Source organism: Heptranchias perlo, chromosome 21 (genome assembly GCF_035084215.1).
Source record: "Heptranchias perlo isolate sHepPer1 chromosome 21, sHepPer1.hap1, whole genome shotgun sequence".
NCBI lineage: Eukaryota > Metazoa > Chordata > Chondrichthyes > Hexanchiformes > Hexanchidae > Heptranchias > Heptranchias perlo.
This window is the reverse complement of record NC_090345.1, coordinates 6,629,790-6,657,145: the sequence shown is the minus strand read 5'-3', so window position 1 is coordinate 6,657,145 and position 27,356 is coordinate 6,629,790. Positions and strand designations below refer to the sequence as shown.

Below are 27,356 nucleotides of genomic sequence, written 5' to 3'. Positions count from 1 at the left end.
TCAGGCTGGGCGTATAATGGGTGGTTAATTCGATACTGCCCTTTTTACACTGCCGCCCAAAGTTAAAACGACCCCCAGTGAGTCCCATTCCAACTGAATTAGGTTTGACAGCCGCCCGATTAACTCAATCCCCCATCTTCTCTTCATAGAACAGATGTCTCAGTCTGTAGACCCCTGGACTCGAGGCCTTGACATCTTGATTTTTGAATCCCAGCTGGACACACCCAGCCTTACACCCTCCCAGGACGAGTGAGAACCACGTCTTAAGATGTGGAATTAAAACAGGGGACCACGAGCTGTGCTTCTCAAAGTGTTGCAGTATCTCCTGGCTATTGGCCAATGGAAACGTGGGTCAGCCTTACACCCAGTGAAGGAGAGCAATCTCTATCGAGGACCTATCCTCCCTCACGAGTGCGAGAAGGGAAAGCGATAGCTGCTGTGAAGGACAGTCCGTGCGTCCCGGACCCTGTCCCCCTCGGTCACCACTGACCTTGTCTGGGACTGGCAGTGACTCTGCCCCCACTTACGAGGCCCTGATTACGCCAGGTCCCGGCCTATTCTTTGGCCCTTCTGACGCACTCCTGCTGGAGTTAAGGTGGAAGTGCGTTGGAAAGGCCTTGGATTTACCATAATTCCCCCCCCCCCATCCCCCCAACCCCCGAAGACTAAGAAGCAGAAAAATCAGCGACTCCTGCTGGAAAGTGAGTGTGTGTGGGGCAGCATTGGGCTTTATTGTGATGCCTCATGTTGTCGACTAGCCAGGGACATCCACTGTCTGGGAACGCCTCATCGGATTGGAGGTGCACCTGTTGGCATCTGTACCCCAACACAAGGCAGTGCCTTCAGGAGTAAAAGGGCACAACATCGAGAGGAGAAAGTGTCAGTAAAATCTTTTCTTAATTCCCAAAGTCTCGTCTTGAGCGTCAGCAATATTGATTTGGGCATCATTGCTGAGGCTTTTTAGGACAGGGAATTGTGAAAAATGTTTGGTAAATAGGAAATTCCCTTTTAGTATTCTGTACACGTAAGATCATTGAGGTCAGCCTAACACAGTGTAACATGTACGGTAATACATGCAGGAGTGCCTGAACATCTTGGCAGCTTGGCAACCAAACAATGGACCACTAGAGGCTGCCTCTAGGAACATAGAACATAGGAACAGGAGAAGGCCATTCAGCCCCTCGTGCCTGCTCCGCCATTTGATAAGATCATGGCTGATCTGTGATCTAACTCCATATACCTGCCTTTGGCCCATATCCCTTAATACCTTTGGTTGCCAAAAAGCTACCTATCTCAGATTTAAATTTAGCAATTGAGCTAGTATCAATTGCCATTTGCGGAAGAGAGTTCCAAACTTCTACCACCCTTTGTGTGTAGAAGTGTTTTCTAATCTCGCTCCTGAAAGGCCTGGCTCTAATTTTTAGACTGTGCCCCCTACTCCTAGAATCCCCAACCAGCGGAAATAGTTTCTCTCTATCCACCCTATCCGTTCCCCTTAATATCTTATAAACTTCGATCAGATCACCCCTTAACCTTCGAAACTCTAGAGAATACAACCCCAATTTGTGTAATCTCTCCTCGTAACTTAACCCTTGAAGTCCGGGTATCATTCTATCACTCTGGAAAGGTAAGTTTGTTTTTCACTTAACTTATTGTGGAGTGAAGAGGTGCAGGAGGGCTCCCTCCCAGCTCCAGATTAAATCTGCGGGCCGCTCGACCCCCTCCCCTCCACCCCACCCCCAGACTTTCCTTACGACCTCAGCCAGTGTCTGAGCCAGTCGATCTTGGGGCCTCCCGGGACCAGGGCCCACAGTAAACAAACGATGCCGGCTGACCAGTTCCCCGTGGCCCCTGCCGCCAGCCTCTTTCAGGACCCTGCAAGCCTAGGCTGTACCTGGCATTGCTGCCCCAATTCCATGCTCGATCCGATTCCGAGGCCTGATTTCTAGGTCGAAGCGGTTTGGTCGCAGGAACTTGCAAACATGCACGAGCTTAAGAGGGTCAATGTACCAACAACAACAACAACAACAACAACAACGACGACGACGACGACGACGACGACGACAACAACGACAACGACGACGACAACAACAACAACAAGCATTTATATAGCACCTTTAACATGGGAAAACATCCCAAGGTGCTTCACAGGAGCGATTGTCAGACAAAAATTGACACCGAGCCACACAAGGAGATATTAGGGCAGGCGACCAGCTCGGTTTTAAGGAGCGTCTTAAAGGATGAAAGAGAGGTGGAGAGGCGGGGAGGTTTAGGGAGGGAATTCCAGAGCTTAGACCCTAGGCAGCTGAAGGCACGGCCGCCGATGGTGGAGCGATGGAAATCGGGGATGCGCAAGAGGCAAGAATTGGAGGAGCGCAGAGATCTCGGAGGGTTGTAGGGCTGGAGGAGGTTACAGAGATAGGGAGGGGGGAGGGGCCATGGAGGGATTTGAAAACAAGGATGAGAATTTTAAAATCGAGGTGTTGCTGGACCGGGAGCCAATGTAGGTCAGCGAGCAGAGTGGGTGATGGTTGAACAGGACTTGGTGCGAGTCAGGATACAGGCAACACAGTTTTGGATGGGCTCAAGTTTACGGAGGTTGACAAGGTGAATGCTTTGTACTGGTCCCGCGATAGTGCCCTTTTGATAATTCTATTCCGCGAGGGTTGTCAACACTGGGGAAAGGCACATAGTGACAGCATCGAGCACAGCTAGGGCGGGCACAGCATGGTTAGATGTGGAGTAACGTCTTTCACCCCCAAACGATGTACCCCTCCTCCAGCCTCAGAAGAACCGCCCTGTCATCAACGTGATGACATTCCACCTCCCGGCCCCCCCCCCCCCCCCACCCCACCCCGACCCTCCTGTAACCTCGGTGAACGAGATTGCCACGCTGTGCTCTGGGGACCAGGACTGTGGGACCCCAACAGACAGAGGAGACTTTGCACAGTCAGTCTGGGCCTGGTTTGAACCCAGAGTCGCAGAGGTGAAAGGTCAGGGGTAGCTTTACGCGGCGGCACTATTCCCCACTGGCAACCTGCCACTTTCCCCATGAGATCACTAGGGACCATAGGGGACTATGAGTATTATAAGGCCAGGCATCCCTCTGCTTTGCCCAATTTAAAGAGGTTGGAGGGAAGTGCCAACATCTTATCCTCATTGCCGGTTCGGAATGGCTGTCCAATTTGCCGGCATAACAATCACTACACATCAAAAATAATTTATTGTGTGACCTGATTCGTGGCATTTTGACACGATAAAGTGCTTTATAAATATAAATGCACACAAACTTTCAAAGCCGCATGAAAAGATAGTTGACAACTGCCAAAAGATCCAGAGGGGAGATGAGGAGAATTTTTTTTCCGCAGTGAGTTTTAATGATCTGAAATGCGCTGCCTGAAAGGGCGGTGGAAACAGATTCAATAGTAACTTTCAAAAGGGAATTGGATAAATATTTGAAAAGGAAAAAATTTGTAGGGCTTTGGGGAAAGTGCAGGGGGGGAGTGGGACTAATTGGACAGCTCTTTCAAAGAGCCAGCACAAGCACGATGGGCCAAATGGCCTCCTTCTGTGCTGTTTGTCTGGACATGCAATTGGCCAGTAAAGATGCCCTTTGGAAAATCACCAGCTAAGTGTATTTTTGAATAAAGCAGCTTTGTTATCAATGGCTTCAATCCCAGCCACAGACGGCAATCACTCAGCAATAGAGGGACATTCACTCTGCTATTTCTAGTAAAATCCTTAAACACATTCTAAAAGAATGCATCAGCTTGGCTCTCACACTTGTAGTCGTGGGTTCAAACCCCACTCCAGGACTCGGGCATAGAAAGATATGACGTCGGCTGACACTTCAGTGTATTACTGAGGGAGCGCTGTCAGAGGTGCCTCCTTTGAAGCGAGATGTTAGACCAAAGTCCTCGCTGCCTGTTCGTGTGGGCGTAAAAGATCCCACGGCACTATACGTAGAGCAGGGGAGTTCTCGTGGTCAACAATTATCCCTCAACTAACACCTCAAACAGGTGGTCATTATCTCATTACTGTTTGTGGGATCTTGCTGTGCACAAGTTGGCTGCCGCGTTTCCTACATTACAACAGTGACTGCAGTTCAAAAGTACTTCATTGACTGTGAAGTGCATTGTGGATGTGGAAGCTGCTATATAAATGCAAGGTCTTTTTCATCATTATGCTTGTGGCCTCAGTAACAACTAGAGGGATGTTTGTTGCTGTGTCAGTACATACCCTGTTTTGCAACCTTCTTTCTGAACTATCCATTCCCTCTCACCCAACACTCAGTACTGTGAGGTTGCCTAAACTTGGCTCGTGCTCTCTGGAGTTTAGAAGATTGAGGGGGTGATCCAATCGAGGTCTTTAAAATTATAAAAAGGAATTCGATAGGGTGGATGCATAGAATGAATATAAAATTTTACAGCACAGAAACAGGCCATTCGGCCCAACTGGTCAATGCCGGTGTTTATGTTCCACACGAGCCTCCTCCCTCCCTACTTCATCTCATCCTATCAGCATAACCTTCTATTCCTTTCTCCTGCATGTGTTTTTCTAGCTTCCCCTTAAATGCATCTATTCTATTCGACTCAACTACTCCTTGTGGGAGCGAGTTCCACATTCTCACCACTCTCTGGGTGAAGAAGTTTCTCCTGAATTCCCTATTGGATTTATTACTGACTATCTTATATTTATGGCCCCTGGTTTTGGATGCAGGGAAACTATTTCCTCTGGCGGGGGTGGGGGGAATCCAGAATAAGAAGGGGAACAATCTTAAAATTAGAGCTAGGCCATTTATCAGTGAAATCAGGAAACGCTTTGTCACACAAAGGGTAGTGGGAATCTGAAATTCTCTCCCCAAAAGGCTGTGGACACTGGGGGGCAGTTGGAGCTTTCAAGACTGAGATCGGTAGATTTTTGTTGGGTAAGTGGATCAAGGGATATGGAACCAAGGTGATTGTTGTAGTTGTTGTCCTGTGAACCCTACTGGACAGTTTGAGGAGACTTCCCACACGGTCAAAAAGTTTCCTGGCACTCGTTGTCCAGGCTCATTGGAAGAATGGCACCTATAGCAATGGAGATGGGCTGTTACCTATCGTACTGTAGCCCGGTAACAGTGAGGGCCTTCGAGAGAGCAGTGGAGAAAAATTTAAATGTCAATCGTCCCTTTTTTCATTTTAAGAACTCGTTTTCAGCTCTCCGGTCAGCGAGTGCCTTCTTTGGCAAAACAAAATTCTGGGCCAACAGGTCTCAGGTATCTGGCAGGCACTGTATTCTAATTGCTCCCCCTGTCATCTCTCTTCCCCCTTATACTGCTACACTGCATTGAGATCAAAGGTTGGCCTGGCTGATAAATAATGTGGAGCGGTTCGTTCCGTGGCTGCAAAAATACTGTGCTAGTGAAAAACCCGGAGAGTGGTTTAAAGAAAATAAGTCCTGAGGAAAGTGGAGAAAGAGAAAGAGAGAAAATGAGAAAGAAACAGACACAGGCACAGAGGAAGGAAGATAGACACGCAGATAGAGAGATAGAGAGAGAGAGAGAGACAGATAGAGAGAGAGAGACAGTAACAGACACAAAGATAGATAGACACTCACAAACACAGATAGAGAGAGAGAGAGAGAGACAGTAACAGACACAAAGATAGATAGACACGCACAAACACAGAGAGAGGGAGAGAGAGAGACAGTAACAGACACAAAGATAGATAGACACTCACAAACACAGAGAGAGAGAGAGAGACAGTAACAGACACAAAGATAGATAGACACGCACAAACAGAGAGAGAGAGAGAGAGAGAGACAGTAACAGACACAAAGATAGATAGACACTCACAAACACAGAGAGAGAGAGAGAGAGACAGTAACAGACACAAAGATAGATAGACACTCACAAACACAGAGAGAGAGAGAGAGACAGTAACAGACACAAAGATAGATAGACACGCACAAACACAGAGAGAGAGAGAGACAGTAACAGACACAAAGATAGATAGACACGCACAAAGACAGAGAGGGAGAGAGAGAGAGAGAGACAGTAACAGACACAAAGATAGATAGACACTCACAAACACAGATAGAGAGAGAGAGACAGTAACAGACACAAAGATAGATAGACACGCACAAACACAGATAGAGAGAGAGAGAGACAGTAACAGACACAAAGATAGATAGACACTCACAAACACAGATAGAGAGAGAGAGAGACAGTAACAGACACAAAGATGGATAGACACTCACAAACACAGATAGAGAGAGAGAGAGACAGTAACAGACACAAAGATAGATAGACACGCACAAACACAGAGAGAGGGAGAGAGAGAGAGACAGTAACAGACAGACACGGTGAATGATAGACACACAAACAATGCACTGATAGAGAGCGAGATTGAGAGGGAGCAGAAACAGAGAAAGACAGACACACATAAACACACCCACACACAGATAGACAGAGACAGAGTGAAAAACAGACATAAAGATAGATACACTCAAAGGCAGAGGTGCACACAGGTAGGGGCAAGAGAGATAGAGACAAAGGGGAAAGAGAGATAGAAGAGACAGAGAGAGGGAGGCAGTAAAAGTGAGAGACAAGTTGAGAAAGTGTAACAGAGAGACACACACATGTACATACAGATAGACTGAGATAAAAAGAGAGACACACAGACAGATGTAGGGAAGCCGTACAGAAACACACACACAGATAGAAAGACAGTGAGAAAGAGGGAAAAAGAGACAGAGAGACAAAGAGGAGAGAGAATAAAAGAGAGACAAAGACAACGCAAGTGCGAGACAGAGGAGAGAGCGAAAGGAGGGAGATAAAGAGGAGAGATTGGAGGGAAGAACGAAAACAAGAGAGAAGAGGAGAGAGGGAGGGAAAGAGAGAGGGTGGCAGAAAAAGAGATACAGAAAGAGAGAGAGGAGAGAGAGAGAGAAAGCTTTGCCTTTTAATAGCTGTGTGTGGATGTGCCGTGCTGAGCAAAGGTGATTGACAGACAGGATCTGTGATTCATGCTTTCAGATTAGCAGGACGAAGGCAGCCTGCAAGCTGATTGGCCACTGTGAAATCCTCCTGGCTTTGTGGAGAAGCGGGTTCTGGCAGCAGTGGCTGAGGGAGGAGGAGGGGGGGAGCAGCTAAATACTGGCACAACTCCTCAGTCTGCGAGAAGCTGAGTGAGTGAGTGCGTGTGTGAATGTGTGTGTGTGTGTGTGTGTGTGTAGTGTAGTGGTAGTAGCCAGTCTGTGCACTGCATGAGGCTGGAGCGTCTCAGGCAGATAGGGCAAGCTTGCAGCAAGGCAGGGGAGAGAGCCTCTGTCTGTCTCTCTCTCTCTTTATCCCTTCATCACCAGCCTTCTTGTCGAGTTCTGCACTTTCGGCGCGGATTTTTTTTGGGGGAGACGCTCGTCGCTTGCCCACCTGAATTTTGCCGCCCCAGGAGCTGTGTAACCCCGGAGAAGGAGCAGAGGGGAGGAGGAGGAGGAGGAGGAGGGGGCCGGAAGGTCGCTTTGTGTTTCTTCTTTTCTTTCGTTCACTTCGAGCAAGACCGGGGAGAGCGAGCGAGCGAGCGAGAGCTAGAGAGACCTCTTCGAAACCGGGCAGAGCAAGAGTTTGCGAGCGAGCGAGGGAGAGACAGACTCTCAAAGGCGTTCCATGAACCGCGGGCACGGAGTTGGCAAGCCGAGCATGCGTCCCCGCCGGAAGCTCTCTGCCGCGTCCGTGGGGCTGCGGCTGCTGCTGCTGACCGGGCTGGTGGTGCCCGGTGCCCAAGGAGGCAGCGCAGAGGAGTACGAATACTACGGCTGGCAGACGGACCATCTCCAGGGCGGGCGCTCCTACGCCAAGCAACCCCAGTGCGTGGACATCCCCGCCGACCTGCGCCTCTGCCACAACATCGGCTACCGCAAGATGAGGGTGCCCAACCTGCTGGAGCACGACACCTTGCCCGAGATCAAGCAGCAGGCCATCAGCTGGGTTCCCCTCCTGGCCAAGAGGTGCCACCCGGACACCCAGATCTTCCTGTGCTCCCTCTTCGCCCCCATCTGCCTGGATCGGCCCATCTACCCGTGCCGCTCGCTCTGCGAGGCCGTGCGCGACGGCTGCTCGCCAGTCATGGAGTCCTTTGGCTTCCCCTGGCCGGAGATGCTCAAGTGCAGCCGTTTCCCGCTCGACAACGACCTCTGCGTCTCGCTGCAGTCGCCCGGCAACCAGGCAACGCAACCACCAGGTAACCCACGCGGGGTGGGTGGGCGGTTAAACACCTCTCCTTAAACACCGCCCCGGCTCTTTAAATAACCTTGTTGCCGCTTTTCTATTTTGAAAACTGTTAAAGATCGGAGAAGGTCGTTAGCCGGAGATCAAACGGGGACACGGAGAGAGGTGGGATGATGGAGAGGGTGAGAGAGAGAGAGAGGGAGAGAGAGAAAGAGAGAGGGAGAGAGAGAAAGAGAGAGGGAGACAGAGAGGAGGAGAGACAGAGACAGGGAGAGACAGAGAGGGAGAAAGGGAGAGAGAAAGGGAGAGAGTGAGAGGGGGAGAGACAGAGAGGGGGAGAGAGGGAGAGAGAGAAACGGAGAGAGAGAGGGAGAGAGAGAGAGGGAGGGAGACAGAGAGGGGGAGAGACAGAGAGGGAGAAAGGGAGAGAGAAAGGGAGAGACAGAGGGGGAGAGAAAGAGGGGGGAGAGAGAGGGAGAAAGGGAGAGAGGGAGGGAGAGAGAGAGAGGGAGAGAGAGGGCGAGAGAGAGAGAAACAGAGAGAGAGAGAGAGGGAGAGAGAGAGAGACGCAGAGTGAGGGAGAGAGAGGGAGAGAGAGAACGCGCATTGATACGGTGCCTTTCACCCACCTCAGGATGTCCCGAAAGTGCTTCGCAGCCAATGAAGTGCTTTTATTTGAAAGTGTGGTCACTGTTAGTAACATAGCCGAGATAATACGGAGATGTGATCGGAGGGTAAAGAGATAGGGGGCAGGCCGTGTTAGAAAGAGGGTGATGAGAGCGAAGGGAGGGAGGGAGACAGAGATGGAGCAAAAAAAAGGAGAGAGGCAGATAGGAAGGACACAGAAAAAGATAGCGGCAGAGAGAGAGAGGGGAAAAGATACAAGAGACAGAGAAAGAAAGGTTAAGAGCGAGAGGAGAGAGAGTGAAAGCAATTGAGCAAAGAGAGATAAATAGGCTGACCAAAGCAGGGAGGAGAGGAGAGAGACCGAGGGAGCGAGATGGAGGAGAGTGAACGAGATGAGAAGAGTCTCAGACTTCTAATAAAAGGCACTTTTTTTGATTAACAGTTTCTACTGATGCAATGCAGCTGGGATATAGAAACGCCTCGCCATCCTGTGTATATGTTGGCACAATTCAGTTGAGGGGTGACTTGTTTTTCTTTATTCTCTCATTCCTTTTTTTTTATTATATATGAATAAGTAATTTGCCAGGAAATGTTACCCTTCATTGAGAATTCTGCTTGCTTCAAGCTGTCTGTGCAACGAGTCTGAATCAGGAGGGCAGCTTAACGCTCCTACCATAAATCCACTAATATAAGGTACACCTTCAGATCCCGAGCCTCTCGCACTTTGAGTCTCCTCAGGTTGGTGAGGCGGTGGGGATCGGAGAGGTTCCCCAGCCCTTCTCCCCCTCCGCCCCCCCCCAATCCCCACCCCGCCCCTCCATGGGCTTCTCTCCTGCATTCCCCCTAGTGGCCAATCTCACGGAGGCATCGGCAGCGAATGCCCGTTTTTCCAGTCCTCTTGGCGGGAGGATTGCACAGGGAGATCCAAGAGAGGGGGGTGAAAAGCCAAGTGGGAGGGGGAGGAGGGGGATGGTGGATGTCTAAAGCCCACCCAATAAGAAAAGAATCCCAATTGTAGATCGTGGGTGATGGGCCACTATCCTTCAAAACTTTCTTACCGCACAGGAGGAGGCCATTCGCCCCATCGTGCCTGTGCTGGCTCTTTGAAAGAGCTGTCCAATTAGTCTCAAGCCCCCCCCCTCCCGCCCCGTTCTTTCCTCATAGCACCTCCAATTTTTTTCCTTTTCAAGTATTTATCCAATTCCCTTTTGAAAGTTATTATTGAATCTGCTTCCACCGCTCTTTCAGGCAGCGCATTCCCAGATCAGAACAACTCGCTGCTGAAAAAAAGATTCTCCTCATCTCCCCCCCTCCCCCCCCCCCCCCCCCCAGTTCTTTTGCCAATTACCTTAAACCCCATAAGTTTACAGTGTGGTCCAGAACCTTGAAGAGAGTTTCTGGGAAGGACTGAATGATTAGGCGGTCAATGGAATTGTTCTCTCTGAGAGCCATTCAGCACAGTCCTTACTCCTGTGACTTCTTAATCAGAATGTCGGCACAACTTGATCAATGCAGGAACTTAAACCCGTCGGATTAAAAGAAAATCCACTGCAGTGGGAAACAAAAGCTGTTTCAATCATCTTGCCTTGAAAACATATTCCTGACGGGTGCTGTGTCACATGATTAACCTCTCAATCCCTGACCTTTTGGAGGGGATGGGTTTTAATTTCCCCAGTTTAATATTTTAGTGCAATACCTGTCAGACTAAATTCATCAAAAGAGTTAGAATCATAGACTCTTACAGGACAGAGGGAGGCCATTCGGCCCATCGTGCCTGCGTCGGCTCTTTGAAAGAGCTTTCTGATTAGTCTCACTCTCCTCGCTCTTACCCCAGAGCCTTGATTTCTTCCAAAAAACAAAATGTTTTTTTTAAAAAGACAAATAATTTGCTGCAAATGCAACACTTGGCAGTGAAGGGGTTAAACGGGAAACTAAAACAGTCACAAACCGTGTCGAGCTCCAGTCCGTGTGTGTGTGTCTGTGAGTGTGTGTCTATGTGTGTGTCTGTGTATGTGTATGCATGTGAGTATGTGTGCATCTGTGTCTATGTGTGTGCGTGTGTACGTGTGTGCCTGTGTGTATGTGTGTGTGTGTCTGTGTGTGTGTCTGTGTCTGTGTGTGTATACATGTGTGTGCGTGTGTCTGTGTGCACGTGTGTGTGTATGTGTGTGTGTGTCTGTGTGTGTGTCTGTGTCTGTGTTGTCTGTGTGTGTGTGTCTGTGAGTGTGTGTCTATGTGTGTGCCTGTGTATGTGTGTGTGTGTATGTGTGCATCTGTGTCTATGTATATGTGTGTGAGTGTACGTGTGTGTGTCTGTGTGTACGTTTGTGTGTGTGTGCCTGTGTGTACATGAGTGTGGGTCTGTGTGTGTGTCTGTGTGTGTACATGTGTGTGCGTGTACGTGTGTGTGTATGTGTGTGTGTCTATGTGTGTGTCTGTGTCTGTGTTGTCTGTGTGTGTGTCTGTGTGTGTGTGTCTGTGTCTGTGTGTGTGTGACTCTGTGTGTGTGTGTCTGTGTGTGTGTCTATGTGTGTGTCTGTGTCTGTGTTGTCTGTGTGTGTCTGTGTCTGTGTCTGTGTGTGTGTGTGTGTCTGTATGTGTGTCTATGTGTGTGTGTGTGTCTGTCTGTGTGTGTCTGTATGTGTGTGTCTATGTGTGTGTGTGTGTCTGTCTGTGTGTGTGTGTCTGTGTGTGTGTGTGTGTCTGTGTGTGTCTGTCTGTGTGTGTGTGTCTGTGTGTGTGTGTGTGTGTGTGTGTCTGTGTGTGTGTGTGTGTCTGTGTGTGTCTGTCTGTGTGTGTGTCTGTGTGTCTGTCTGTGTGTGTGTGTCTGTGTGTGTGTGTGTGTGTGTCTGTCTGTATGTGTGTGTGTGTGTGTGTGTGTGTCTGTGTCTGTGTGTGTGTGTCTGTGTGTGTGTCTGTGTCTGTGTCTGTGTGTGTGTCTGTGTGTGTGTGTCTGTGTGTGTGTCTGTGTCTGTGTCTGTGTGTGTCTGTCTGTGTGTCTGTGTGTGTGTGTGTGTGTGTGTGCGTATGCCAGCTGGGATTTTTCGGTCCTCTGTACCATGATATACACCCATTCACCGGCACTGCCATAGCTGCCAGATATCTGCATGAGGCAATCATAGTGTAAAATGCCAGGAGACTTTGGTCAGCGAATGAATTTCCTCCTGTAACTGATTTGTTGTAATTGACGCAGTCTGTGCGAGTTCTGAAAAAAGAACCAGCCTGACTTTAAATCGCGAGCAGCCGTCCCCCAACCCAGCCCGCCCCATAAACAGAACAGAAATATCGACAACAGTTTAATTTTCAGGATAAAAGGAGAATGCTGTCAAAATAAAGCTCTTCACTATTTCTGTCGATATCTCATCCGTTGTACGGTGTTGTTTAAGTGAGGGGGAACTGTGCACAAGCAGAAGGTTGCAATGAAAGGGGGTTTTCTACAGACGTAAAACTGTGAGGTTTATTAAATAGAAGCTCTTGTCTCAGCTCAAGTGGGATGTTGGAGAGTTGAAAAAGCAATTCATAGAAGTGTGTGTGGGACGTGACAGAGAATGTAATTCGATGTGATTTGGGCTGTAAACATGTTTCTTTTCTTTAAAAAAAGCACATGCAACATGCACACAATCTAGATGGAAATGTGTTCCCATTTCCCCCTTTACAGCAACGAGTTTGTGGAGACCACGGTCTCAGTTTCCTGTCGTTCTGATGAGCCCTTTCGGAACATAGGCAGTGCGAGGCGGAGAAAGACCAAGGTCCATCTAGTTGGCCGTCTACCATCCTGGTAGTCACCTACCTCGATTGTACAGTTCTCATCCTTGTTTTCAAACCCCTCCATGGCCTCTTCCCTCCCCATCTCTGTAACCTCCTCCAGCCCCACAACCCTCCGAAAACACGTTCCTTCAACCTTGGCCTCTTCTGCACCCACTCTCCCCACTCCCTTCGCCCCACCTTTGGCGGCCGTGCCATCAGCCGTCTGGGCTCTAAACTCCGGAATTCCCTCCCCAAATCTCTCCGTCGCTCTCTCCTCTTTTAAGAACGCTGCCTAAAACCTACCTCTTAGAGCAAACTTTTGGTCGCCTGTCCTGATGTCTCTTTATATGGCTCAGTGTCACATTTTGTCTGATTTACACTCCTGGGGACAGGGTTCCCACACCTGATTGTCCACCCGTCAAGGGGCAACTAGGGATGGGCAATAGATGTTGGCATTGCCAGCGACACCCATATCCCAGGAATGAATAATTTTAAAAAATCACAACATCCCATCTTCAGGTGCCCTACAATTGCCAGAGAGAATCAGTCAGACAACTAAGCAGAGTTAATTACAGGAAGGGACAGGAGGTAAAAGGGAAAAGGTCACTGGGGAAAGATGGGTCAACTTACTTTTCTCTCTGTTGCAGATATATCAGTTTTTTTTTCGGTAATGTTTTTTTTTTCTTGAGTGTAAATCGCAAGATGTATTAAAAAATGTTCTTGCAGCAAAAACAGATGTTGGGAGGTCCCCAGTCCTGTGGAATCCAGCAACTCCGCCGTCACAGAGCTGGGAGAAGCGTTTCTTGGAAAGAATCGGGGACAATAGGTGTAGGTCAAAGGAAAAGTTCAACTCAGACCCACCGATTCAAGATTATTTTCCCCTCCTTCCACCAATCTCCATCACAAGCTTTAGCTCCCCCATTCATAAACCTTTTATCCAAATTTCACAAGACTTCAAAGTATTCTCCCCCTGCTCCTCCTGCCCTCAGCCTCATGAGGCTTTGTACTTAGACCCAGGCAGAAAAATCACAATTTTTATTGAGATGCCTAGGTGAAGGCCCAAGGCCCGAGTACAGGACACCAGACCAAAATTGAAAAGGGAAGGAAAGAAAGAAAGAAAGAAGAGTCTTGCATTTATACAGCGCCTTTCATGACCTCAGGACGTCCCAAAGCGCTTTACAGCCAATGAAGTACTTTTGAAATGTAGTCACTGTTGTAATAGAGGAAACGCAGCAGCCAATTTGTGCACAATTGTCCCACAGACAGCAACGTGATCGTGACCAGATAATCTGTTTTAGTGATGTTGGTTGAAGGATAAATGGAACATGAGATAAATGGTGCAGTGGTGATTAGATGACATTAAGCTTGAATGTATTATAAGATGGAGACAGAGGGCTAGATAGGAAAAATCAGCCAGGGTCCCCACTCCTGATTGTTTGGCAGTGACACCTGCTGGGAGTGTAAGGATGTTGGGTATAAAGTCATGATCAGGCCCAGCTCTGATGCCCCCACCCCCCCAAATATATCCACCCCACCCTCGCCCCCGCCCGACACCCAATATCCTGGCACTCAGCATCAACACTCACGCATGAATAATGACCACATGCTTAAGGTACCATATCCTGTAGAGAGTCAACACCTTCAGGAGAGGAATAGAGGGGAGAACGTCGGCTGGGACAAATCAGAATGAGACGGAAGGAATTAGGAGAGGGGGAGAGACAGAGTTAACAAAAAAGGTCTATCAAGCCTGCCCCACACCCCGTGACCGCGGGAGCATCGTGACTGGACACTTCCCGTCCCCCTCCTTCCCACCCACCGCTCCACTTTTTCCACTGGTGGCGGACAGTACCTTAAAATCAGAGCCAGGCCATTCAGGAGAGAAGTCAGGAAACACTTACTTCATGCAAAGGGCGGTAGAAGTGTGGAACGCCCTCCCACAAAAAGCAGTAGACGCTAGCTCAATTAATAATGTTAAAGCTGCGATTGATAGACTTTTGCTGGCCAAGGGTATTAAGGGATCGTGGAGCCAAGGAGGCTTAATGGAGTCAGGATACAGATCAGCCATTATCTCATTGAATGGCGGAACAGGCTCGAGGGGCTGAATGGCCTCCTCTTGTTCCTACGTTCCCATGTTCCCCACCCCCAGTGGCCATGTGATCTTCTGGGAGAGGCAAAGAAACAGAGAAAAAAAACCCCAGGGCCAGTAATCTGGAAAATTCCTCTCTAACCCCCCCTCAGGCGATCGGAAACCAGGAGAGCACATTCACATGGTTGATCAGTGTCTGAAACAGGAAGGAAGACATGGGTTTTATACAGCACCTCATCGCCTTTCAAAGAGCTTCATGTGCAGCGAGTTGCTTCGAGGCTGTTATGCAGCCAAATGTCATAGGCTGGTGTCTCGGGTGTTTCTGATGATGGGTCTTCCTCTGACACATTATCCTGCTTTCCTCTTTCTGATGGTGGCTCACCTGCCCTTTTATCTGCGGCATTTTCCTCGAGAAAAAGAAGTTGTATTTTTAACAGATCGGCAGGAGGTCGGTGAACATGGCTCAGAGTGAGGGGTGGGTTGGTCAGTCCTGGAGTGAGCAGCCAAGGCGAAGGCCGGAGCCCTAAGTACAGGACACCAGGCCAAGGTTGAAAAGAGTAGGAGGCCAGAGAAATGAGACGGTGGTGATTAGGGGCTTGGCAAGAGGAAGAAATGGGTCGGTCAGTCACAGAGTGAGTACGCCTTACACAGATTGCGCGTAACTCCCACTCTCTGCTCCTCCTTCCAACCTAATTCCTAACGCAGGTCTGCACTGTAATGGCGCTGGCTTTGACATGCTTGCTGCGCTGTGTGCCCAAGCAATGTATGTTCCATTCCCTCTGTAGGGAATCCCTCAAGGAAGATAGGCTTTACTTATGAGGAGAGACTAGAGGAAATGGAACTCTTTTCATGAGAAGCAGAGAGGGTTAATTGGAGATCAGAGCAAAGTGTTTAAAATTGTAAGGAGTACTGTAGGTAAATCGTGATTGGCGAATTGGTAACTAGAGGGCATAAGTTTATCATCATCACCAAAAGAACAAAGGGAGAACTTCGGAGAATTTGTTATGCAGAGAATTATTAGGACATGAAATTCCTGATCAGAAACAGTGGTGGAAACAGAAACAGAAGCTTTTAAAAGTAAGGTGCATAAATCTTTGTTATGGAAATGTTATTAATTGGTATGGGGAAAGGGTAGAGTAGTGGAACCAATTGGATAACTCTTTCAAAAAGCCGGCACAGGCACGATGGGCCGAACGGCCTCGTTCTGTGCTGTAAAATTCAATGGTTTAGGCGGCTTCTTAAAGGAACCATGTTACCCAACAATGAGGGATGAAGATAGGAACAGAAGTAGATCATTCAGCCCCTCGAGCCCGTTCCGCCATTCAATTAGATCATGGCTGATCTGTACTCAATTCGAATTACCTGCCCTTTCTCTACATCCTTTGATCCCCCATCCTAAAAAAAATCTATCGATCTCAGACTTTAAAATTTCACTTGACCCCCAGCATCCACAGTCTTTTTTTTCGGGGGTGGGGGGGGGGGGGGTAAGAATTCCTCTGGAGCTTGTAGGGAAATCGCAAATGCGTTTGAGATGATTTAGTCTCTTGATTCATATAAAAAAAGCACATTTACAATTTTGCTACAAAAACAGGATACAGAAGAAATTGTCCCAACATGTTTACAATTTCACTACGAGTGGGGAGTAGGTGAAACCTTTCCCCTTGTGCAAACTATAATGTCCTTCGGCTCCAAATTACCTTGTTTTCTTATTCACTCTCGGCATGTGGGCGTCGCTGGCAAGGACGGCATTTATTGCCCATCCCTAGTTGCCCCTTGAGAAGGTGGTGGTGAGCCGCCTTCTTCTGGAACCGCTGCAGTCCGTGAGGTGAAGGTTCTCCCACAGTGCTGTTAGGAAGGGAGTTCCGAGATTTCGACCCGGCGACGATGAAGGAACGGCCGATATAGGTCCGAGTGAGATGCTGGGGAAGGGTTTCTTTTCCACTGGGGGCAGAAAGACAATGCAATTGTTGAGTGAGACAACCCTGTCAGCAGAACCAGGTGTCAAAACCAACCTGCCATGAAGAATGATATGAGCCTGGAGGGACCCTTATGGGAAATAGTTAAACATAGGGAGATTAGACAGTACACATAATCCCTTGTGAAGACTGGTCCAGGGATTCCAACCTGGGGCAGCCTACTCTCCAATATGCTGCTAGTTTGTCCGAGAATTATTATCTGGAATCACACGTAATAGAAGGGCCTAGCTTTGTGTAGAGTATATTTTTAAGAAGAATATAATTCTGATGGGTTTGGTGTTTTGAACTCCCCTAAGTCTGTTTGAAATAGTGGCCATGGGATCTTTTACAACCACCCGAGAGGGCAGACGGGACCCCGGTTTTCAACGTCTCATCCAAAAGACTGCACCTCCGACAGTGCAGCACTCCCTCAGTACTGCACTAGAGTGTCAGCCTAGTTTCTGTGCTCAAGTCTCTGGAGTAGGGCTGGAACCCACAATCTTCTGCCATCAGAGGTGAGAGCGCTGGCCACTGAGCCAAGGCTGACACTGTTGTAATGTCATTGCCAGGGCAATACACCCATCAGGTGACTCGCTTGAAATAACAACGGCAGGGGTGGTGGGGTGGACAGCGGAAAGGGTGATTCAACTCTCACCTGCGATCTGTGTCTATCCTTATTCCAGGCTGAGATCAGGAACATGTCACATGGGGCACTGTGGTCACTAAAGCCCCTTCTCTAGCCCCCCACAGCATCAGTAGACAGGCAATGGAGGAGCAGCGACCCCTTCCCCCACCCCCAACACGTCAAGTCAAGTTGGTCTGAGCAAATGGATAACTTGTAAACCCCGTAACGCTGAATTTATGGTGTCCCGGCAATTTATTGAGAAACCTAGGTGAAGGGTCAAGGTGAAGGGTCAAGGTTCACAGTGCAGGACACCAGCAAGGCTGAAAAGAGTAGGAGAGAAGATGAGATAAATCAAGAAATAATGGTTTATTGGATGCCTAACGTCTGAAACACCTGTAAGCTTTTGGAAGGGAAGCCCGAGAGAGGTAGGAGCTTTGAGGGCCTGAGTTGGAGAGGGACCTGATTGGAAGAGTCTTGATTTCAAATGTTGGGAGTGTGTATCATTGTCATAAACCACAAAGTGAATGGCTTTAAAACAAAGCCGTCTGCAGTTCAGTTACAGTCAGCCATTGCAGGAGTCTACACGTGAGTTTGGTGTTTTCCTTTCTTTCTTTGAGTATGCTTTACCGGAATGATCGCTGGAGCATTTGCTGGAAGCGATGGATGAATCCTCTTGGGCGACAGGATGAAAGCTAATCGCACTCTCCCTCATTTGCCCAGTGATTCTTTTATTGACATCCTGAGGTAAAATAGATCAAAACGGAGGGTGCAAAAAATTCTGTCCCATCGTTAACTACCTGGGTGAGAAAACCAGTTAAGTCCTTATACAGTAGAAGAATTGCATGCGAATGAAAATGCTGACATGGATAGTTTTACAAATGTTACACCTGGGGTGCTAACACTACCTTGACGTGTGATGGTGTGTGTGTGAAGTCATTAGAAAAAAAACATACATGAAAAATAGGAAACTAATTTTTTTTAATTCCACAAGTGGAGTTCTGTAAAATTCCACGGCCCCGCTCTAAGTCGCACTTGCCCATCACCTCAGCCTCATCTACTTCCATTGGCTTCCCGTCCCCCAGCGCATCTAATTCGAAATCATCGTCCTTGTTGACAGCTCTCTCCATGGCCGCACTCCACCTACGTCTGTAACCTTCTCCAGTGCAATGTCCCAAGCCCTGCCCCTCTCTCCTGCCGCTCTGGCTTCCCATGAATCTTCCCCCACTCCCTCTGCTCTACCATTGGCATAAGGGCCTTCATCCATCTCAACCTCCCTCTGCCTTAAGAGTTCTCCCCTGCCTATAAAAGCCTCCTGGAAAACCCATCTCTTCAGTCAGGTTTCCGCTCACCTGTCCTAACTCTCCTACTGCTGCCCACCATCTGATTCTCCTTTGTAAAGCGCCTTGGGACAATTGGCTACACTTAAAGATGGCGCATGAATGCGAGTTGTCATAGAATCATAGAAATATGCGGCACAGAAGGAGGCCATTCGGCCCATCGTGTCTGTGCCGGCCGAATGAGAGCCATCCAGCCTAATCCCACTTTCCAGCTCTTGGTCCGTAGCCTTGTAGGTTACTGCACTTTAAGATGCATATCAAGGTACTTTATAAATGCAATGATGGTTTCTGCCTCTACCGCCCTTTCAGGCAGTGAGTTCCAGACCCCCACCACCCTCTGGGTGAAAAAATTTCTCCTCAACTTCCCTCTAATCCTTCTACCAATCACTTTAAACCTATGGCCGCTGGTTATTGACCTCTCTGCTAAGGGAAATAGATCCTTCCTATCCACTCTATCTGGGCCCTTCATAAATTTATACGCCTTAATTAAATCTCCCCTCAGCCTCCTTTGTTCCAAAGAAAACAACCCCAGCCTATCCAATCTTTTCTCATAATCAAAATTCTCCAGTCCTGGCAACATCCTCATAAATCTCTCTAGTGCAATTACATCCTTCCTGTAATGTGGTGACCAGAACTGTACACAGTACTCAAGCTGTGGCCTAACCAGTGTTTTATACAGTTCTAGCATGACCTCCCTGCTCTTATATTCTATGCTTCAGCTAATAAAAGAAAGTATCCCGTATGCCTTCTTAACCACCTTATCTACCTGTCCTGCTATCTTCAGGGATCTGTGGACATGCACTCCAAGGTCCCTCTACACCTCTCAGTATCCTCCCATTTATTGTGTATTACCTTGCCTTGTTTGCCCTCCCCAAATGCATTACCTCACACTTCTCTGGATTGAATTCCATTTGCCACTTTTCTGCCCACCTGACCAGTCCATTGATATCTTCCTGCAGTCTACAGCTTTCCTCCTCACTATCAACCACACGGCCAATTTTTGTATCATCTGCAAACTTCTTAATCATGCCCCCTACATTTAAGCCTAAATCATTGATATGTACCACAAAAATCAAGGGACCTCGTACTGAGCCCTGCGGAACCCCACTGGAAACAGCCTCCCAGTCGCAAAAACACCTGTCGACCATTACCCTTTGCTTCCTGCCACTGAGCCAATTTTGGATCCAACTTGCCACTTTCCCTTGGATCCCATGGGCTTTTACTTTCCTGACCAGTCTGCCCTGTGGGACCTTGTCAGAAGCCTTGCTAAAATCCATGCAGACTGCGTCAAACTCGCCACCCTCTGTTAGCTAAATTCTTCCGCTAAATCTCACTTGCTCGCAAACAGCGGGAACCGGGCGGTCATTGTGACCCGCCTCCCTTATGAATGATCAATCCTTTAATGATTCAAGGGCTTCGGGAATGAGCCAATTAGGTTTTGTCTGTTCTCTCCCTACCCACCCCCCACCCCCCACCCCCCCCAAATCTGTTCCTTTCCAAGATTTGAGAGAGAGACAAACCGGGAAAGAGGCTGCGATTCTGCACCCGGCCCCATAGAGGGCATCGATGCACAGGAGAGAAATGAGTAGACTTCCTTGGAATGGACACAGCACAGATTGTGGACACCCTGCGGCTCGCTGCATTGGATGCCCCCCGCCCCGTCCAGCACAGATCACCGGGTCATTTCTTTGAATCACTAGAAGACGTCCAGAGTAGAAATAGAGCAGGTTGCTGGTCAGACGAAAGGATGTTGCCCCCAGTCTATGGGATCTGAATCTTAAATATATGAACGTAATTTTGTTATGAAGGGTTTTTGATGAGAGTAAATCAGGAGAAACTGTTTCCACTGGCAGGAGGGTCGGGAACCAGAGGACGCAGATTTAAGATAATTGGCTAATGAACCGGAGGGAGAGATGAAGAGAATTTTTTTTTCCGCAGCGAGTTGTTCTGATCTGGAACGCGCTGCCTGAAAGGGCGGTGGAAGCAGATTCAATAGTAACTTTCAAAAGGGGAATTGGGTAAATACTCGGAAAGGAAAGAAAATTGCAGGTCTATGGGAAAAGAGCAGGGGGGAGTGGGGCTAATTGCGTAACTCTTTCAAAGAGCCGGCACAGGCACGACGGGCCGAATGGCCTCCTTCTGTGCTGTAAGATTCCACGATACGAGAATCGTGTTTTAATCTGTAGGAGTGATGGTGAGATCAGGGCTGCGGTTGGTTGGAATGTTGTCTTTTGACTTCTTCTCTCAAACTCAGATTCAGAGGGAATGAAGATCGGTCATCCACCCCCATCTCTTCCCTCTCTCTCGCTGAAGGGGTTGGAAGGCACGGTGTGCTGACTCTGACATCAAGATCCAATTAACGCAGAGGCAACCCAGGTCCGCACTCTGAGGGGGCACTGGGTGGCACCGTGAATGAGGACACTGTCTCTTTACCTCAGGCACCTAAGTTCAGATCTAACCCAGAGGGAATGGGTGATGCAATAAATTGGAATAATCTTTTCTCCCCACTACCCAGGATTCAGAGTTAGCCAGATGGAATGAAAGCCTCCTTTTTCGGTCTTTGTCTCTCTCTCCCCTTTCTCTCCTCTCCCTCCCTCTAATTCTCTCTCTATCTCTCTATATCTCTGTCTCTATATTTCTCTTTTACTCTCTTTGTTTCTTTCTGCTCCTCTCTCTGTGTCCCTTTCTTTCTCTCTATATCTAGCTCTGTCCTCTCACTCTGCTGTCTCTATCTCTACCCCCTATCTCTATCTCTCTCTATTTCTCTCTATCTCTATATTTCTCTCACTCTATCTCTCTGTGTCTGTCTCTCTCTCTCTTCTACTGTCTCTGTCTTTCTCTCTCTGTTTCTCTAGCTCTCTCTTTCTCTGTATCTCTCTATTTCTTTCTTGTCTATCTCTGCCTCTCTCTCTGTGTCTCTGTTACTCTCCGTCCCTCTCTGCCTCTCTCTCTATGTATGTCTTTCTGTCTGTCTGTGTCTCAGTCCCTCTCTGTCTCTCTCTCTATGTCCCTGTCTGTCTGTCTCACTCTCTCTGTCTGTGTCTGTCTCTCTCTCTCTGTCTCGCTCTCTCTCCACTCCCCTCCCTATCTCTATGCCTCTGCCAACTATATGAAATAAGTTTCAACAGCCTCAACCCAGTTCATTGTGGCCACACGTCTACAGCACAATAAACTTCTAGGAATACTGGTAGATCATCTATTCCTGGTGTCAGAAAGGGAAATTAAGATCTGGAGCAGTTATGGGAGGGAGGGAGGGTGGGAGGTAAGGGAGAGGGCTGGTCCCTGAAGCTGAGGTTAAGGCACAGTGACAGTAATTGCAAAACGCTGGGCTCAGTAACCCCTAACCAGTTCATTCGACGATGCCACCGACCGTTCTCCGAGGTGAGATGATGGATGCCAAGCTGCCGAGCTCTCGGCCTCCCCCCTAATTGCCAGATCAAGGGCCTACTCTATGTAGACTGACCATCACAGCTTCAAGACTGCAAACAATCACTGGTCCAAAGTACTCGAGCCACTTGCTGCTTTCGTGGGATGCGTAAGGTCAATTCAGGATGGACATGTTTATCAACAGTCTCTCTTTCCCTTTGAGGAAGTAACTCTACCCTCTGCATCTTACCAAATCTGGCGTGTGAGGCGATGCCCATATGAATCCTTACCTTACTGTGGCTCTGTGCTTTGGGCCATTCGTGGCCGTCTATGATGGGCAGTCTATTAAGAGATGGCTCTTAATCTTACTATAAAGATGAAGGGGTTTCCCTCAATTTCTTTCCCTTTCTTTAACTCTCCGATGCCCAAGGTGGTGAGTAATTTTGGGCATCTCCCGTACCATGTAGCTATTCATCCCATGTGAGTTAAATAGTCAGTAGCTTCAGGCAATTCAACCATGGGGGCATGGAGCTGAGTGTAATCCTGTTTCACCCAGCGTCTCAACAAAATACTGACATACACGCATACTGACACAAGCACCCAAACTCACTCACCCATATACACCACACACACACATACACACCTATGCACACATCGCACCTAAGCACACACACAGCACACCACACACACAGACACACACACCCACAGCGCACACACACAGACACACACACCTAAACACACACACACACACAGACATATGCACACACATAAACACACACACAGACACACACACACACCTAAACACACACACACAGCATACACACACACACCTAAACACACACACACAGACACACACACACACCTAAACACACACACACACACTCTCTCTTTCCAGCGAAGGTCACTGGGCAGTACTCACAAGAGGAGACTGTAGCAGATTTATCCCCTCGGCCGCAGTCACCGAGACTAATTTGTAGATGTTGTGCTGACGTCAACTAACTCAACCACAGACCCAGTCTGAACGTGGGGCCTTCCCAGCCTACATGAACTGAACACCCAAACTACATGGCGGCATTTAATACTGAGTAAGAACGGCTTAATTGCCATTTGATTAATAAAATCGGGGACTTGTCTGAAAAAAACGAATCAATAGTCTAGTCAGCGAAACTTGGCAACAAAAGATACCAGTTTGTTGTTCAAGAGTGTGAACAGATCAAACGGTTAGGTTCAAACGGTCAAGGTCTTCAGCCCATTTGATCTCACCCTTTCCAGAACTCTCCTGACATCACACAAACCAGTCGTTAAGGTATCTGTCCGATTCAGTTTCTTGCCAAAGGACGTTGGGGCTTTTCTGGCTTTGAGCGAGGAGCAGGTGTTGAATTACACCATACCCCAAAAGATGTCAGCCGTGGTTCAGTGGGCAGCACTCTCGCCTCCGAGTCTTAGGGTTCAAATCCCACTTCAAAGACTTAAGCAGAAAATCCAGGCTGACACTCCCAGTGCAGTACTGAGGGAGCGCTGCACTGTCGGAGGTGCCGTCTTTTGGATGCGACTTTAAACCGAGGCCCCCTTCTGCACCCCCCTCTCCCACGTCACGATTCAAAGAAGAGCAGGGGAGTTCTCCTCGGTGTCCTGGCCAATATTTATCCCTCAACCAACATCACTGAAAAACAGATTATCTGGTCATTATCACATTGCTGTTTGTGGGATCTTGCTGTGCGCAAATTGGCTGCCGCGTTTCCTACATTACAACAGTGACTACACTTCAAAAGTACTTCATTGGCTGTAAAGCACTTTGGGACGTCCCGAGGTCACGAAAGGTTCTGTATAATGCGAGTTCTTTCATTTCCTTTTTGTTGTTGAAACCATTTTCTATTATACAGGGCTGTGAGTCCGTCACTGGCCTTCAGGGAAACGGGTTGAACGGCATAAACACCTGGAGTTGGGCTCTCAGAATCCAAATTAAATTACCAGGGTACAAACACAGCTACTGATTTCCCTAGTCCTTGGGAGAGAATTTCCGTAGGGATTTTTGCACCGTTACCTCAGCGACAGAAACCCTGGATACAGGGTTAGGGATTCTCCACACCCGTACAGTCAGACCAATGGTCACTGGTGGTAGCTTCCAGTCTGTGGAGAACACTGGCAAATTGGATCTGGTCCTTCACAGCCCTGTGCCCCAGCCAGCGTGGGTCTTCACGCTGTACTCCATCACAGGGCTTCAGATGCTGTCGTGAACCATAAGGAGACAGCCACAGTGACGTCGAGTTACACTGAAAACCACAGCACAGAAACAGGCCATTCGGCCCAACAGGTCTATGCTGGCGTTTATGCTCCACACGAGCCTCCTCCCACCCCTACTTCATCTCACCCTATCAGGATATCCTTCCATTCCTTTTTCCCTCATGTGTTTATCGAGCTTCCTTTTAAATGCATCTATTCTATTTCCCTCAACCACTCCGTGTGATAGCAGGTTCCACATTCTCACCACTCTCTGGGTAAAGAAGTTTCTCCTGAATTCCGTATTGGATTTATTAGCGACTATTTTATATTTATGATCTCTAGTTCTGGACTCCCCCACAAGTGGAAACGTTTTCTCTGTCATATTAATCCTTATCATTATCTTAAAGACCTCCATCAGGTCACCCCTCAGCCTTCTCTTTTTTAGAGAAAAGAGCCCCAGCCTTTTCAGGCTTTCCTGATCAGGATATTCTCTCTGTTCTGGTATCATCCTTGTGAATCTTTTTTGCACCTTGTCCAATGCCTCTATATCCTTTCTATAATATGGAGACCAGAACTGTGCACAATACTCCAAGTGTGCTCCAACTAAGGTTCTATACAAGTTTAACATAACTTCTTTGGTTTTCAATTCTATCCCTCTAGGTATGAACCCTAGTGCTTGATTTGCCTTTTTATGGCCTTATTAAGTGGTCTCTAAGGTTGCCTGAGGATCACCTAAAACACACTATTGCTTTCAGTTAGACTGCTACTGCTTTCCATTTTTTTTGAAACAAGCGGATCGCAACCTTCCATTTTATCATTCGATTATCTCCTTTCCGTCACTGTTGAGTTTTAGCACGGGATCATGTGACAGGAAGTGACTGTGGAATAACCACCACCTGTGAGAGATAATTCGATGTTAAACAAGAATTATTTTTTACCGCAATATGTAACTTTGGGTAATTAAACCGCTCCGGGTCATTGGGAAGTTTGGCAAGGGACGTCCAGAGTACGACCTGCCAGAATAGAGGGCGGTGCCCTACTCCAAGATCAAGGCATCTCCGTGCAGGGCATCAGGGGCCTGGCCCTGTCCATGGTTTACATTAAACCACTGCCAACTCAAAAACTCAGCATTGTTTCCTGTTAGAGTATCAGATGATGTCACTCTACTGATAAGATTGCATGCAGGTGTTCTGATACCATAAAGTCAAAGAGCAAACTATAGAGCATTGTGCCTGGACACCATCACCTTGGCTCTGCTGCGTGGGCTGCCTTTCCTTGTCAGCGAGCCCCTTGTGCATAAACAGATGCCTCCAGCACACATCCATCACCGTGTCTAATCGACCCGCACAGGCCAAACGGAATAAGGAGTATTATCCCAATTAAATCCTAATTGTGTTTGGGTTTTCCAAAGAGCATTAAAGGGAAACGTGTCCCCTCGGATGCGCAGTGGTAAGAAAGAAAGGAAAGGCTACAGTGAGGACTTTGTTTTTTTCTCCCTCTTTGTTATTCAACGACTTGTATTTATACGGCACCTTTAACATAGTAAAACGTCCCAAGGCGCTTCACGGGAGCTGTAATCAGACAAAATTTGACACCGAGCGACATAAGGATATATTAGAACAGGTGACCAAAAGCTTGGTCAAAGAGATAGGTTTTAAGGAGCGTCTTAAAAGGAGAGAGAGAGGGAGAGAGAGATAGAGAAGCGGAGAAGTTTAGGGAGGGAATTCCAGAGCTTAGGGCCCAGGCAGCTGAAGGCACGGCCACAAACAGTGGAGCGATGGAAATTGGGGATGCGCAAGAGGCCAGAATTGGATGTTGTACTCAAAGAATATTCATGTATCTAAAAAATATGGCTTGACGTTTCCTGTTGAAGACAAAAAGCAGGCCATGTTGGGCCTCCTTGACAACAGGCTGCTCAAAGGGTGTCAGTGATGGAGAGAAGTCCTCATGCATTGGGATCCAGGAGTCCAGACCGGCCCAGGCCTCATCTGAAGCTGCCTGACCTCAGGGAAACACACCAGTGGCTAAAAATGCCGCATTTTTGTATATACGTTGAATAGACAATGGGAAAGAATTGTGAATAAAAAGTACTCCACGCAGATTCATCATTCCCTTTAAGTGAGTATTGTGTTTATAGTGTCACGTCAAGTTTAATGAATGGTGCTCTCTTATTCGGAAATGATGTTCACTTAAGTGGATTCAACTATATACAGATATTTAAAGGGATTATTTAAGTTTGTGCTTTGTAGAAAACTCTGTTTATAATGAATACTCCCGACTTGTTTCATAGTAGATTAGGTGGCAGGGAACTGATTAATTCACAAGACGCAGCTGGCCCCTACTCCAGCACTCGAGGCTCGATTAGAATAGACGAATATTGGTGGAAATGTTCGACGGGGGTGATTGAGGGTGTCAGGTTGCCAGTAAGCACGAAGGCCATCTTGTGAAGGAACAGGATGGCTTTGTGGGCTACCACACTTCTCCTCTGGGACCTGGGTTCAAATCAAGCACCCTGCACCCGCCCCCCCACATCTGCTGGCTGTAAGGATTATGAAATTGGAACTGTCTCACATTCAGTTCTTAAGTGGATATGACTAAAACTGACCCTAACTGACCCTTGATCTCCCTCAGAGAGGCCACAGGATGGATGATGTAGGGCAACGTGGGGGGGGGAAAAATCACATTGGGGTACAGTAAGGGTCACTCTTTCAAGATTGGAGCTGATTGACTGAGATGTTCATTCTCTGCCAATAATGTCACTCATCCCAACAAACAAAAAAAAGTCAACAAAACCACACTTTAGAAAGGATGTCAAGGCCTTAGAGAGGGTGCAGAGGAGATTTACCAGAATGACACCAGGGATGATGGACTTCAGTTATGTGGAGAGACTGGAGAAGCTGGGGTTGTTCTCCTTAGAGCAGAGACTGTAAAGGGGAGATTTGATAGAGGTGTTCAGAATCATGAAGGGTTTGGTAAATAAGGAGAAACTGTTTCCACTGGCAGGAGGGTCAGTAACCAGAGGACACAGATTTAAGGTAATTGGCAAAAGAGCCAGAGGTGAGATGAGGAGAACATTTTTTACGCAGCGAGTTGTTCTGATCTGGAATGCGCTGCCTGAAAGGGTGGTGGAATCAGATTCAATAGTAACTTTCAAAAGGGAATTGGATAAATACTTGGGGAG

General features: G+C 47.9%; 1 protein-coding gene across 1 annotated transcript in view; it reads left to right on the top strand.

Moving 5' to 3' along the window:
• The first annotated feature begins 7,159 nt into the window (after positions 1 to 7,159).
• The window catches only part of sfrp5 (secreted frizzled-related protein 5), a 95,606-nt gene continuing 75,409 nt past the window's right edge, over positions 7,160 to 27,356 (top strand). Inside the window, exon 1 of the mRNA XM_068002691.1 lies at positions 7,160 to 8,222. Within this exon, the coding sequence (XP_067858792.1) occupies positions 7,649 to 8,222 (574 nt within the window). The 5' untranslated portion in view covers positions 7,160 to 7,648. The remainder of the gene's footprint in view (positions 8,223 to 27,356) is intronic.